The sequence below is a fragment of the Argiope bruennichi genome, chromosome 4 (assembly GCF_947563725.1).
Source record: "Argiope bruennichi chromosome 4, qqArgBrue1.1, whole genome shotgun sequence".
Classification (NCBI taxonomy): Eukaryota; Metazoa; Arthropoda; class Arachnida; order Araneae; family Araneidae; genus Argiope; species Argiope bruennichi.
Genome location: NC_079154.1, coordinates 68,821,402 through 68,834,987, shown reverse-complemented (window position 1 = coordinate 68,834,987; position 13,586 = coordinate 68,821,402). Strand labels below are relative to the sequence as shown.

Here is a 13,586-nt window from a genome sequence, read left to right as displayed (position 1 = left end):
TTGAAGGCCAAGAATGATCAAGGGTCAAAACTCTTAAGATGTCTGCTTTGAATACGGGAAAAGGGGAACCACCTTTTTTCCTCCACCTAAAAGAGCGCCAAATAGAGTAAAAAGTCGCCAAACGAAAGCTCAGGGTCTGAATCTGGCAATGCTGCCAGCAATAATGACGGGGCAACGTTTGAGGGGAATTCCCTTCTACCTTCTAACGAAACCGAGGCTGAAAGCCCGGAGCATTTGATTATTTTATCTCACTTTCAAACAGAAACGGTACAGGAAAGAGAGAAAAATTATCTCAGAAAAGAGGGTTCGTTATTATTTTTTTTTTCATCGGAATTATATATATATCAGGAGACTACTAAATAGTGAATACTTTTTAGTTTAAGCGGTGAGTGATGCTTTAATAATTATTCTCTTTCTCTTTTATTTTCCACATACTTATAAATACCAATAAAAATTATTTTTATATTTATTATTTTTTTTTCATTGTTAGAATAAAATATGAATAATACTGTAATATAGTTTTTTTAAAATAAAATTTCTCTTCCAATATTTTTATTGCACTTTAAGATTAAATTATTTAATTACTGTAAAATTAATTTACTCATTGCATAATAACTATTGCATAAACATATTTAAATATAATCAATTTTAACTTAGAATCCTTGAATGTTATTCTGATAACTAATAAATATCCGCAGTTAATACGGCTTTAGCATATTGCTGCTTAGCTAATGGCTGAGACTAATATGTTTTTAATTAGTTAATTATCAGATAGCTAATATTTTATAAATTTAATATTTAAAATATCAAATATTGTAATGAAAATATTTTATTAACATATATTTCTATGATGTTTTGGATTTTTTTTTAAGTAGCATTGATTTTATTTAGAGCTTTGGATGTTTTTATATAAAAATAAGAATTTTATTGATAAATTAGATGATTCTTCTTATTTTTATTGTATATTTTAATTTATAAGTTACTTAAATATTAGGAATAATATTTTTATATCTTCATAATATTTAAACATGTAATATGTGGTTCTAATCTGAATTATTTTTTTCTATAAATGACTATATTCGCTGTTTTAAATTTTATTTTTGCCGTAACCATAATTTTTATAAACCGATTTTCCGATTTTACTTTTATATTTAGATTTTATTTTTACCTGATATTCTTTAACAAATGGTAAATGTTAAAATGTTACTCAATTGGTAGTTGTTATGATTAATAGTTAAATTATAAAAAGAAATATTGCAACTCGCTTTTATTGCGCAGTTATAAATAATTGGTTTTTAAAAGAATTGCTTAAAAAATTATAAGCATTTCATTAAATTTCGTTTTTTAGAAATCTTTTCAAACACTTTCTGAAGTTGATGCTCAATAGAGTTTAAAAAAAAATATTGTGGAAATATTATTGTTTTATTTTCCTTTCCATCTTGTTATTTAGATAATTTTTTTGCGCGTGCGCACATCTGTGTAAATTTATTCTAGTGCGAACATTTCTGCAGTAAGGAATAATTGCGTCTGAAAGAAGTTGACGAGGCACTCTTATTACTTTGTGCGTAAGAATTCATTATATATATTTTTTTATATCCGTACAATCTGTAATGCCTGGGCATTGGCCCTTCTTAATTGCACTTCTATTGAATGCAATAAACTGAGGTTTAATAATTTCTGAAAGAAGAAAAAATTTCAGAAAAAATGGCGAGAAATACTGCCGATTACTTTAATTAATGAAGAAAATTCTAACTCATTTTTTTTTTTGCCGCGAATGAAATAGTAATTTGATGTTTTTATTCAACATAACATTTTATCGCAAATTATATATGATAGTGATTTATCAATATTTTAATTCGTTGCATTATTACTTTCAATTCGATGATTTTCCGAATATAAACAGACAAGAAGTGAAAGCTCATATTATGTTCTGATTATTTTAACAGAAATATGCAACAATTATATTGCAATCCACCAATTCATTTTAAGATATAGATTAAATAATTTATATTTATTAGAAAGATGATTTAAAAAATTATTATCAAACTTATTATGAAAATGAATCATTATCTGCAAATTTAAATAAACGGAAAACATCATTTTTTTTGTAATAATTTAATGTATTTTTTATGTATTTTCCAGGAATTAGAGACAATTTTTGAGTTGTCATCTAACAACTTAAATCTTACCAAATAAAAATTAAATAACCTGAGTGTAACTCACAGACTTCAGATCAACATTAAATCTTCAGCCTACAGTTTCCAGAACCACTCATTCTGCTTACCATGAAATGGACGATGAGTCGGAAACCCTCTAACTCGGTTTCCGATGACACAGACGCAAACTCTCATGTTACATATACAGTGCTTCAAAATTCAGTGATCCAAGAAAATCCGCTCAGTAAAAAACGCAAGCTCAGTGGATCATCATTAACAGACTTTCCATCTTCATATACCAACATTTCTGACCAAATGTGCAATGTGCGGAAAGTCCACACCGCAGTTCAGCGCACTCCTCAAAATGCGGTTAAACGGACTCATTTGAATAGGAAAGATCTGAGTATGCTGCGTGTTCAAATTGCAATGATTTCTGACAATGACGGAGATAGGTAAGAAATCATATGGATGTAGTTGCTATTTTTTTTCTCAATACATTAGAGGAATCAGAATACGCATCCATTGTTATTTGTTGCCGAAGTATATTCACAAATTATACACATCTGTGAACCTCAAATAAGAACTAATAGATAGATTTGATATTTTGTAATTATTTAATCATAAACTTTTAAAAAGTTTCGATCACCTAGTCCGAAACGTTGTATTGTGTTAATATTCTAAGGTTGATCCATCTGTCTTCATTTTATTTTTAAAAAATGTTCTCTAAATTATGCAGCTGCGTTAACACGATTAATTATACAGCTGCGCGTTACAACGGTGTTAAATCATTTAACACCCTTTGTAACGCGCTCAAATATAAATCCAATATTCAAACGATGAAAAATATTACTGTTAATTTTAGTGAGAAATATTTTTAAAAGTTTGTTAAAATTAGAGGGAAAAAAATCTGGGAAAATAGAATTCCTGAAAAGCTTATATATTTTTTCTCTTAAATTTTAGATTTATTGTATTTTGTAAAATTATGCACAGAACTTATTGAAGAAGAAAAGTAGAATAACTGTTAGATTTTAATTAAAATCAATTGCAAGTTTGAAAAACGTTTTAGTGAGAATAACTCTTTTCAAGAAATAATTATGTGCGAATCATGCCGCCCATTTTTCTTTTTTAAATCTCGCATGTCATAAATTATAGGAAGCACGCCAGCCTCTAAACATTATATTAATTTTGAGCATCTAACGGTTAATAAATAGATAAAGAGACCTTTAATGAGACCATCATATGAATTTTGGTTGCTTATCAAAGTAACTGCATTGTCAAAAAATTTAACCACCGAATGCGATTATTAAAGTATTATAAGCTACTAATTAAATTACACAGTTTTGATATTTATTAAACTTTAACAACAAAGGGGCATTAAAAGTTAATAGATATCAAAACTGAGCAGTTCCAGATTACAAAAATTCTAAATTCAAATCACTCTGATTGCTGTAGGTTTTAAATCGTTTCCAAATGATTGCCAGTTAACCTCATGGTCACCAAGCTTTCATTATAATTTCTATTTTATTGCATTTCACTGAATAGTCGCATCTGATCTGATTGAATTTTTCCATCTGATGAAGTGAATTCCAAACCTACAGTAATTTTTATAATAATCCTTTTAAAACTCGCTTCGGAAATATATTATTTATTGTTTTAAAGAAAAAGTCGAAATTCTCTTTAAATGGTACCAATTTCAACGGAGTCAATTGCCGTTTTACAATAGGGAACCAGACACCATTTAATGAATATTTAGGTTTACTATTGTAAACTGAGTTTTAAGTGTGTAATCAGCGATGAGAAATTGTAACAATTCCAAAAATGGATCAATATTCTACATATGATACAATAATTCTTATTGGGAATTTAATTTGCTATTTCAATAGGTATCTGATTGAAGCTTCATCAATTACTGCGTCTTTCTCCGAAGCCAATACTTCTGCAGATTTTATTAAAAAAAAAAAAAAAAAAAACTGAATATGGAATCCCTTGCCATTCATAAAAAGTGGATTAGAATTTGATTGTTTGTAAGCTTGACATGAAGCAGACATACGAATGAGTTTTTTGAAATGTTATTTAATCAAAGAATGTATTCCTTACTTAAAACCGTTTTTAAATTAGTCATATTAATACTTGTTTAGATTAAGAAATTTCTAACACTTACATTGTACACATATTTTTAAATTTATATTAGAGCAAGCAGTTGCAAATGTTATTACATATTATTTTAATTAAAGATGTATGTGCTTGTTATCGTTCCTCGATTAGAAAGAGGCAACCTGTTTTTTCAACCTTCGGGAAAGTCCCTGATTCGGATCAGTATTGCGTTAACGTTATTATCAGGAAGCATATTTAGAAGAAATTCCTCATCACATGTAGTTTTAAAAATAGGTTTATTAAATTTATGCTACAATATTTTTTTTATTTTATATTAAATGTAACGGGGAGAAAATTTGTAAAGAAATGTTAGACAATTATAAATGTAATAATAAGCTATAAATCCTCATTTTATGTATATGTTTTTAGTTCGCTTCAGAACTCACGTGGATTGGGAAATTATGTCCTGAAAAATTTGAATTTCTATGAAGTTTTAGAACACGAAATTATTCTATTAATATATTTTGAAGCAGACTACACTTCAGTGGATTGATTTTAATGAAAAAAATTAATATTATTTTATTGGTAGATTTATGAATTTTATCTGGTTGAAACATTCGACCGCAGTGATGGTAAAGTCTTATATTTGGGACTGGAGGAGGGGGGGAGGGGAGTTCAAAACCCAATTCTTCTAAAGAGTTATCTTGTGTGTGAGTCTGTTGCCCTCCAAGCGCGCTGTAATGGGAAGGCTTAAGAAAAGGGGTGTTAGCTCAGGATCATTCTTGTCGTCTGACCACGGTTCGAAATTACGAATTCCTCTCAAAATAATCTTCCTGTTGTTTCGTAACGAAATGCTAATACAATTAAACTAGACTGAATTAAAGCCTTCAGTTCTTTGGAATTTATTGTTTGTGAATGACACTTAACCAATATAATAACATTTTGGTTAGATTTTTTAATTAATATTTTACTATGCAATTATAAAACTATGTATATATCGATTTGTGAAATTGTATACCAATTTCGTGGAACTACGATCACGTATTTAATCTTAAATAGAGATTGAATATCTATTACACACTTAATAAGGCTCAACGTTTAAGGTTTTATATTTTTATAATTAATTTGCGGGTGTCCAGTTGTTCCCCCGGTATATTAATAACATTAATTTAGATATGTCCCTCCATTTTGATGAACTACATTTTATCACAACAACAACAACAAAAAAGTACTATTTTAAATCATAGTTTCACATTGAACAGAATATTATGATTAGGTTGCTGTGCTTCAAAGTGGCGAAATTAATTGGCGACGAAAATTGGCTAAATCGATACGGCTCTTGAAGTTAAAAGAGTTCTGTATAAATTCTATTTTGAAATATCTCTCGAAATAGAAAGAAAGGTCGTCATTAAAGACGTATCTAGGAACTGTGATTAATTATATGAAACGCTGTGAAGTAATATCTATCGATTTTTCTGCAAAATAAAATTTTGTGGGGGGAGGGGGCGAATGGTCATTGACGATAAATTTAAAATTCCTCATCTTTCATATAAAATAAATTTTTAAAAATTTGGTAGAATAGTTGTAGCTGGAGAATTCTCTCAAGATTTTACCTCATAAAGAATATCCAATGAAACAGTGTTTTTGAAACTTCTCTAGAAAAGGGGGGGGGGGTGGATGACCATAGATGACGTATCTAGGGTTTCATGCGCTTTCATATATCATAAAGGATTTTGAAATAGGCTTAGTGGTTGTGGCTGGGAAACTCGGGCACGGTTTTCCCTCATTGGGAATGCATTGAAGTAGTGTTTTTTTCGATTACCCACGAAAATGGTGAGTGGGTGAAATTAGGGAGTCAATAATTTCGTATCTAGAGAATGGCGGATTAAGGCATTTATCTCCTTATTCAGTTAACTGATTTAGTTTCACATTTTAATATATTTTTAACTTAATCGATACTCCGATGATTTATTTTAGGTTAATTTTTTTAATCGCATTGTGAAAATGTATGTTTTTATTTATTTATCATGAAACTACGTTTATATTCATTTATATTCAGGCAAATATTTGGTGCTTATAAACACTGTAATAGCTACAAGAATGTAATGAAACAGAGAAGAACATGGCCATTTATACGTGACAAAATACATATTTTATCCTGATATTTTTAAAATCATCAAATTTGAATATTTATAAATTTATTTGACTGCAATTATAATAACATTGTTAATGTCCTGTCTGCGACCCCCCCCCCCCTCTCTCTGTCCAGTGGATCTAGGCTGTTCTCTAGTTGGAAATTCGCGTCTGTACCTAACGTTCATGAGTTTTCTTGTGATATAAAAATTGGCGAAATAGGATAAGTAATTATGATTGAATGGCTGATTTTTTTTTTACATATAATACATTTTTTATGTGTTTACATTTTTTAAACATATAATAGCACCCAAAGTTTATGTCGTAAAACTGAAGTTTGCATATGATTTTCATTGTAATGCTAGATTTGGGTGCTCGACAACAGATTAAAGATTATGGACGCATGTTTGATTACCGAAATCTTGCATCTTCTCAGTTTAATTAAATTCGATTCTGAATTTTTTTTAATGTTACTTGGTTTAAAAAGGAAGAAATGTTTAAATTTAGTTTTGAATGAACACATTTACTGTAGTTTTGAGTTTTTGGTGATATTTTATTTGAAAATGCTGAAAGTATACGTAGATGAGAAAGAAAACATAAAAGAAAAGAAGTATAGTGTTTTAGAAAAAACTTTGAAATATTACGTTTTATGAAAATAAAGAAGTTTCGTGGTGATGATAAAAATGCGTTTTGGATGTGATGTAATTAAAGATGGCATCTAGGAGAAAAGGCTCTAAATTTCGAGTTCTTGAAAAGGATTGAAACACAAACCGGATCTCCAAATGTGCGATTAATTAACTATTCTAGTTAGTCACCTAGAATAGTTAATTTTTAAATTTTATTGAATTTTACATAAATTTTTTGAAACTAATATAAAAGAAAATTATATAAAGAAGCTTGAAACAGTTGGTTATTTGAGATGGCATTATTTCTAAAGAGCCTGACAAGCACATTTTAATTATATTTTTGATTTACTTGTCAAATCAAACAAATACATTTTTCAAAGAATGCAAGCTTTTTTACATTGCGTAGATGTAAAGAAGTGAGTGTCTTGAAAATTTGAATGTTGAATGTAAGTTTGAATGTTTATTTAAAATGAAACGGAGAGTGAACATCTGTTTCGTCAAGAAAATGCTCCTAAGTCCTAAAAGGAAATAGTTGCCTGCGGTTCTATGGGTGTGAAAGTGTTTAAATTGAAACAAGAAACTATTCCATAAAATAAATCCATTCATATAAAGAAAATAAATACTATTGTAAATATATTCTTCTTTTATTAAATAAACTTAGGAAAATGAATGTAATCATGTTTTGTGAGTTTTATCTTCAAAGCAGATTTTTTAATACTTATTTGAAGTATGCATAGTGAAACTACCACTTTCATGATAAAATCCTATTTTACGACTTGATAAATATTGACTTTTTAGATCTTCATGCATTCAAAGTCACGTTTTAGAGGTATCCGAGGAAGAGAAACTCAATCAATCCAAAACGGATATACAGAGAACAATATTAAGGATATGTTAATAAAACTCAAAATTTAACATTATGTTTATTCAGTTTCAAAGCAGATGTTCCTTTATCTGACAAAGGGGAAAATGATGTCTACATTCAAAGTTAATGCTTCTTTTTTGCTTATTCTTTGTCACTCTGCTCAGATAAAATACTAATAGTGTAATTGTTGAGAGGCAATTACATTAAATTGATTTAAGATCTTGATTCATGCGCATGCTTCTTTAAATGACAAAATGAAAGTTTCTGTCTGGGTACAAGTTTTTTTATCGTTTATTTCAATTTTGGTGCATTTATAATTCAGTTAACAAAGTGTTTTTTAATTCATTATTAAAAATCATAATATCGTCCCGTAAAGAATATTATTTATGGTTTTATATGATATTGATTGATTGATATAATACGATTGATGTGGCAGTATTCATATTTCATAAAGACCTTACTTCAAACTGTCTCTTATTTGAACAAAATTAATAAATAAAAATAAAACGACAAAGTCAAGGAGCTCTGAGTTGCAGTATCATGCATTGATTTTCTTTGTTCTTGTGATTCGGCTTGTAGCTAAAATAATCATTTCATATAATATAAATTCATATTGTATTTTTTTTATCAAAAAATCTAAAACCAATTTAATAAGCTAAGATTTTATGTATGAATGTTTGGAAAAAAAAAAGATGAGGCTAATGAGTGCAGCATTATTAAATTTTTTTTGTAAGATAAAAAATATATAAATTAATTTTTAAAAATTTCATTACTTTGTATATGTTTTTGAAATTAATTAATAAAAGATATAATTTTTAAAATCCTTTTTAGTTTTAAATTGATATACTGTATTTCTTAGATATATTGCGTTTGTTACATTGATACGGTATTTGTTACATCTTCCCGATCAAAAGAAACGATGTACACAAGAAGTAAGATTTTTAAGATAAAACCCGTTTTTTATTTAGATGAAGCCTTTCAGCTTTCTCATGCTGATATTGGGGATACACACACTAACTAGGCAAAACAACAACAACAACTGTATAGGCATGACTATTCATTACTGAATATGAACAATGACGATTTCCAATGAAGCCAATAGTAGGATTTCGTGGATGAACTGTAAACATAGTGGATATTTTTTCATTTACTTTATATCAAATATCTCCACAGAGTTTCTGCAGTTCTTTAAAGTTATAAAAAGAATCATTTCAGTTTATATATGAGTTTCAATAAAATGCATAGGACCTGGTGATGGCTAATTGAACTAAGTTTATATTCAGTTTTCTGGAACCTTTAAAAAAATTATTTCAATCTCAATTTGTTCTGAAAAAAGTTCTTTGGAGGAAAGAAAAAAAAAGTTACAGAGATTTTTTTATTATTGTCCTTGAACAAATTCTCTTGTTAAATGTCGGGCAATAAGGCAAAGAAACATGATTAATTTTTTTAAAAAAGAACATACAAGGGTCAAAAATAAGATTTTGTTTCACATCATTAAAAAAAAATAAGATTCTTCCTTCTATTTTCTTATGAGATTTCAAATGTTCTTTATTAACGTTCGTAAAAATTCTCCAAGAGTATTCAACATAACCTTTCTCGCTGTTTCTTTTTTTGTGTGTGTGTTCGTTATTTTGATGTTTTCTTGCATTAATTTCTGAGTTTATTCATTAAAGATAAAGCAGTTTTTCTTATTGAATATTAAGATATTATCAATTCAGTTATGCTAATTTCATTGCTTGACTGTTTTTCTTTGATTTCCACTGTTTAAAATTTTCTCTAATTATAGTCATGATATAATAATTTGTGCAGATATAAATGTTCTCAAAGTTTTCATTGTATAAAGGGATATTCGCATATAAATAAATGCAATAAAGGAAAATAACATCTTTATATACTGTAAATGACAATTTTCATTTTTAATTATGGACTTTTTTTGTTGGATTTGTATTGTGTAAAATGATGAAGTTCTAACTTGTATTAAGGAAAATAATAGTGATGAATTTTGGATAAAAATTTGCAATTTTGACGCCATGCTAATTCTCATCAATTTTGATTAATGCTTATTCTCATATTTTCTTTGCATTTGTATTTTTCATTTCCATCTATAAATGCTTCTTTTTTTCATTTTAAATTCCTTTATATTACTTGTTTTCATACTGTATCGAAATCCGTGGATTTTCAAACTTTTTTTTTATAACAGTTGACAAAGAACCTTTTGTCTCATAGAATGTCGTGATTTTCTTGAGTTATTTTTTTTTTCATTAAAAACAATTTCTTTACGAAAATTAGAATTATTAGAGACTTTAATTTTAATTTCACGCCTTCAATTCTGAATTCTATTCATAAAACAGAATTGACTATTAGTGCATTGTTTTTGTTCTTTTGCTTGTATATCTGTTGTTTATATAGATAATTTTTTTTGTTATTTTTATCACAAAAGACCTTCTGTTATTTATCATTCTGATTCATTTGGAATAGCGATTTTTGGATTAGGTTATTCTACTTCTACAAACTGTAGCAGAAGGAAATTGTGAAAGCATTTTCTTGGTTGGAATTTAACGGTGGAAGGGGCCGCGATATAGACTCGCATATTAGAAGAACTGTATTGTCGCATGTTCTTCAATTGTTAAATAAATGTATAATTTGCATTGCAGTATCAGTGGCCTAAATTTAAGAACTCTGACACTAATAATCCACTGCATATCCCCGAATTAATAGACGTGATTTTCGAAATATGGCTTTAAATAATGTAACTTCAATTTTAACATATATTTTTGTCTGTTTTTTTTAAATATATATTCAATTGAAATTTAACGTAGATGAAAGTGATTGGTCCTCACGAATTTTACAACATATATGAGGAAAAAAATGTAATGGATTTGTTCCGATTTTAATTAATTGATCCTTAATTATAATTATCATTGTTTTTCTGCTGCTGTATAGAGATTTTCGTAAATTATTGCATTTTAGTCCCCCCCCCATCTGTTTTTTTTTTTTTTTTTTTCTTTTCTTATAGCCAATAGCCGAAATCGTTATTCAAGTGATTTCTGTTGAAACATTTGTATTTTTGTTCCTAAAGTTTCATCCCTGATATTCTGGACCCATCAAACACATAAAAGGATCATGCTTCAAATGCTTGATATCTCTTTATTTGCTTAAAAATTAATACATGTTTTTATAACTATCTTAACGCATTCGAGCTCCATAATTTAAATTTAGCATGCATTTCTTTAACCCAAAGCTTGCACTATTTTAAAAGACACCTTTTATATTTAAATTATTTATTAAAATGTTAAATTCTGAACTAATGAGAGCTATTACTAAAGTATTAAAGTGAAATAATAACCAGAACTAGAAGCACTTCACTACAATCAAGGAAACCCGCCATCTTACAGCAGATTCATATCTTGGGGATTCCCCTTCTTATTAGGCGCATGCGCCGAAATTGTCTTTCTTTAAGCCCGCCCTCGACAGTGACGTATCCAGAAAAGCTCGTCCTATTTAATTACTTCAGAGCCGCATTTCGTGAATGCGTTTGAAAAAAATTATTGACTTTATCGCAGATGAATGTTTTGACAAATGTTTACTATTCAACAAATTATTCTGATTTCATTCGAAGTGGAATATTTAAATTATTGACCAAGGTGCATTACAAAATATTAATAAAATGTTATTGATCATTTAAAAAATATTTCTGTTCATTCACTATTTATTTTTATAGCATGCGTATTTTAATTAAATATTATAATATATTTGTTTCATGAATTTTCTGAATCATAAAGAAATATTGCCAATTTCAATTCGTGTTTGTGTGTGCGTGTGTGTGTGTGTGTGTGTGTGATATGTTATGAAATTTATTTTTCTTCATAAAAGATTGAAAAAATGAAAATATTTTATTTTTTAATTATTTTTTTGCAAGTTTTTTCAATTAATTTTTCGCAAAATGCTGGGCAAAAAAAAATTATTTAAAGTATACTACTCAGAAAAAAATTCCGTATACATTATACAAACGCTTTTAAAAACGCATTTACATATAATAACGAACTTGAGGCTCCACAATCATATGGAATATAAGGAGAAAAGGTGATAATATATTTTTCATTCATTTTGATTGTCAGTTTATAAAGTCATATGAGTTATGAAACTGATTCTTTAAGAATATAATTTGAATCGCATCTAAAAAAACAGGTGTTTTTTCAGTTGGTATGAGGAACTATAATTAAGATATTTATTACTAAACCTCTGCCGCTTCATTAAAAAAATATTTGTTGGCGAAATTTTCAAGAAGCATTCAGCTTTTCTAATTCAGACATGAAATATTTCCGCTAAAGTGAGGATTTCAATGCTTTCGGATCCCCACCCCCTGTTCTCAGCCTGTGCCATATTTCCTAATTTCCTTAACAAAACTAATCCTAATCGAGAATTTCATACATTTCATAAAAAGAAATCGTCTTTTAAAAATCTGTCTTATAAATTACATATATATATATATTGAAAAAAAGATAAACCATGTTAGACATTATTTTGCATTTAGTATCTAATAATATGAACTTTAACTATAAACAATTTGTAAAAATTTATAATTAGTATAATGCTAGATACATATTTCGTAGTCTCAATGCAAATATTTTTTTTAAGATTATTTTTTGAAACTTCTTATCTCACATATGTTATTCACTCATTATTTACAGACCAATTCACGTCGCTGTTGCTCAAGAAAATCTTAAATTAGTCCAAAAGCTGTGTGCTCTTATGTTAAAAGCATCTATACCTTTAGATATCACGAATTACCTTCGACAAGTAAGTAAGCGATAACTGGTACGCACTTTCGTCATCTTTTTTCTCTTTATATTAATATAATTCTTGTTCATAAGCATTAATAAAATTACAATTATCTACATTGTATTTACTCTTTATAAATTAAAAAAACATGTTTTACTAAATTGTACTTATATATTTATTGCATTGCTTCTTACTTTAATGATTTGATTAATGAATATGCTCACCATTGAATTGCAAATTCTTTGTCTAAATTCTCTCACTACTTACCCTGTTGTGCAAATTCTATACTCGCATTTGGCGACTTTCTGTTTCACATAAGAAATAAGGATGTAAAACGATTCATCGCCAAAGATGTCCTCGGAGGACAAATGTCAGTTATTCATGCTTGACATTGATGAATCGCTTTACATCTCTGGACAGTTTCAGAAGTTTAAAGAAAGAGTTAGGCAATGAATTTGTTCTTGCATTTTCAAAATAAGGTTCTGTGATTATTTTAGAAGTCTTATGTTTTTTATTTATTAAACTTTGCATTGATTTGAATAAGAGAAATATTAAATTGTAAGAATACAGAAAATAAAAGCTAAGCATTTTTGTGGAACTTATTTACTGAAGTTGATTTTATAACTCAACTTGAAACTGTATCATTCAATTGGTGATTACCATTCATAGTGATAGTGAGAACAGAAGTCAGCCACTCCATACAGAAAAAAAAAATCATCCGTTGCAACCGCATATTAAACTATGATTATATTCGAGAGTCAGAGGGTTAAACTGTTCATTTATAAACTTCACTGAAATCCATTTCTGTAAATGGTTTGCTTGAGTATATACCGTTTTCTCTTCGATATACAACTCTCTCTCCTCTCCCCCAGATTTCCATTCCACACCAGCTAGGAAACGGTTAATACCCACGATGCTCATGTAATACAC

General features: G+C 28.3%; 1 protein-coding gene across 2 annotated transcripts in view; it reads left to right on the top strand.

Moving 5' to 3' along the window:
• The first annotated feature begins 205 nt into the window (after positions 1 to 205).
• Positions 206 to 13,586, top strand: part of LOC129966057 (B-cell lymphoma 3 protein-like) — a 28,962-nt gene continuing 15,581 nt past the window's right edge. Inside the window, exons 1-3 of one of the 2 annotated variants that reach the window (XM_056080419.1) lie at positions 206 to 304; positions 2,143 to 2,608; positions 12,566 to 12,674. In XM_056080419.1, the coding sequence (XP_055936394.1) occupies positions 2,286 to 2,608; positions 12,566 to 12,674 (432 nt within the window). In that variant the 5' untranslated portion in view covers positions 206 to 304; positions 2,143 to 2,285. Of the gene's footprint in view, positions 386 to 2,142; positions 2,609 to 12,565; positions 12,675 to 13,586 lie in introns of both variants that reach the window. The other variant, XM_056080418.1, reaches the window with a different exon arrangement.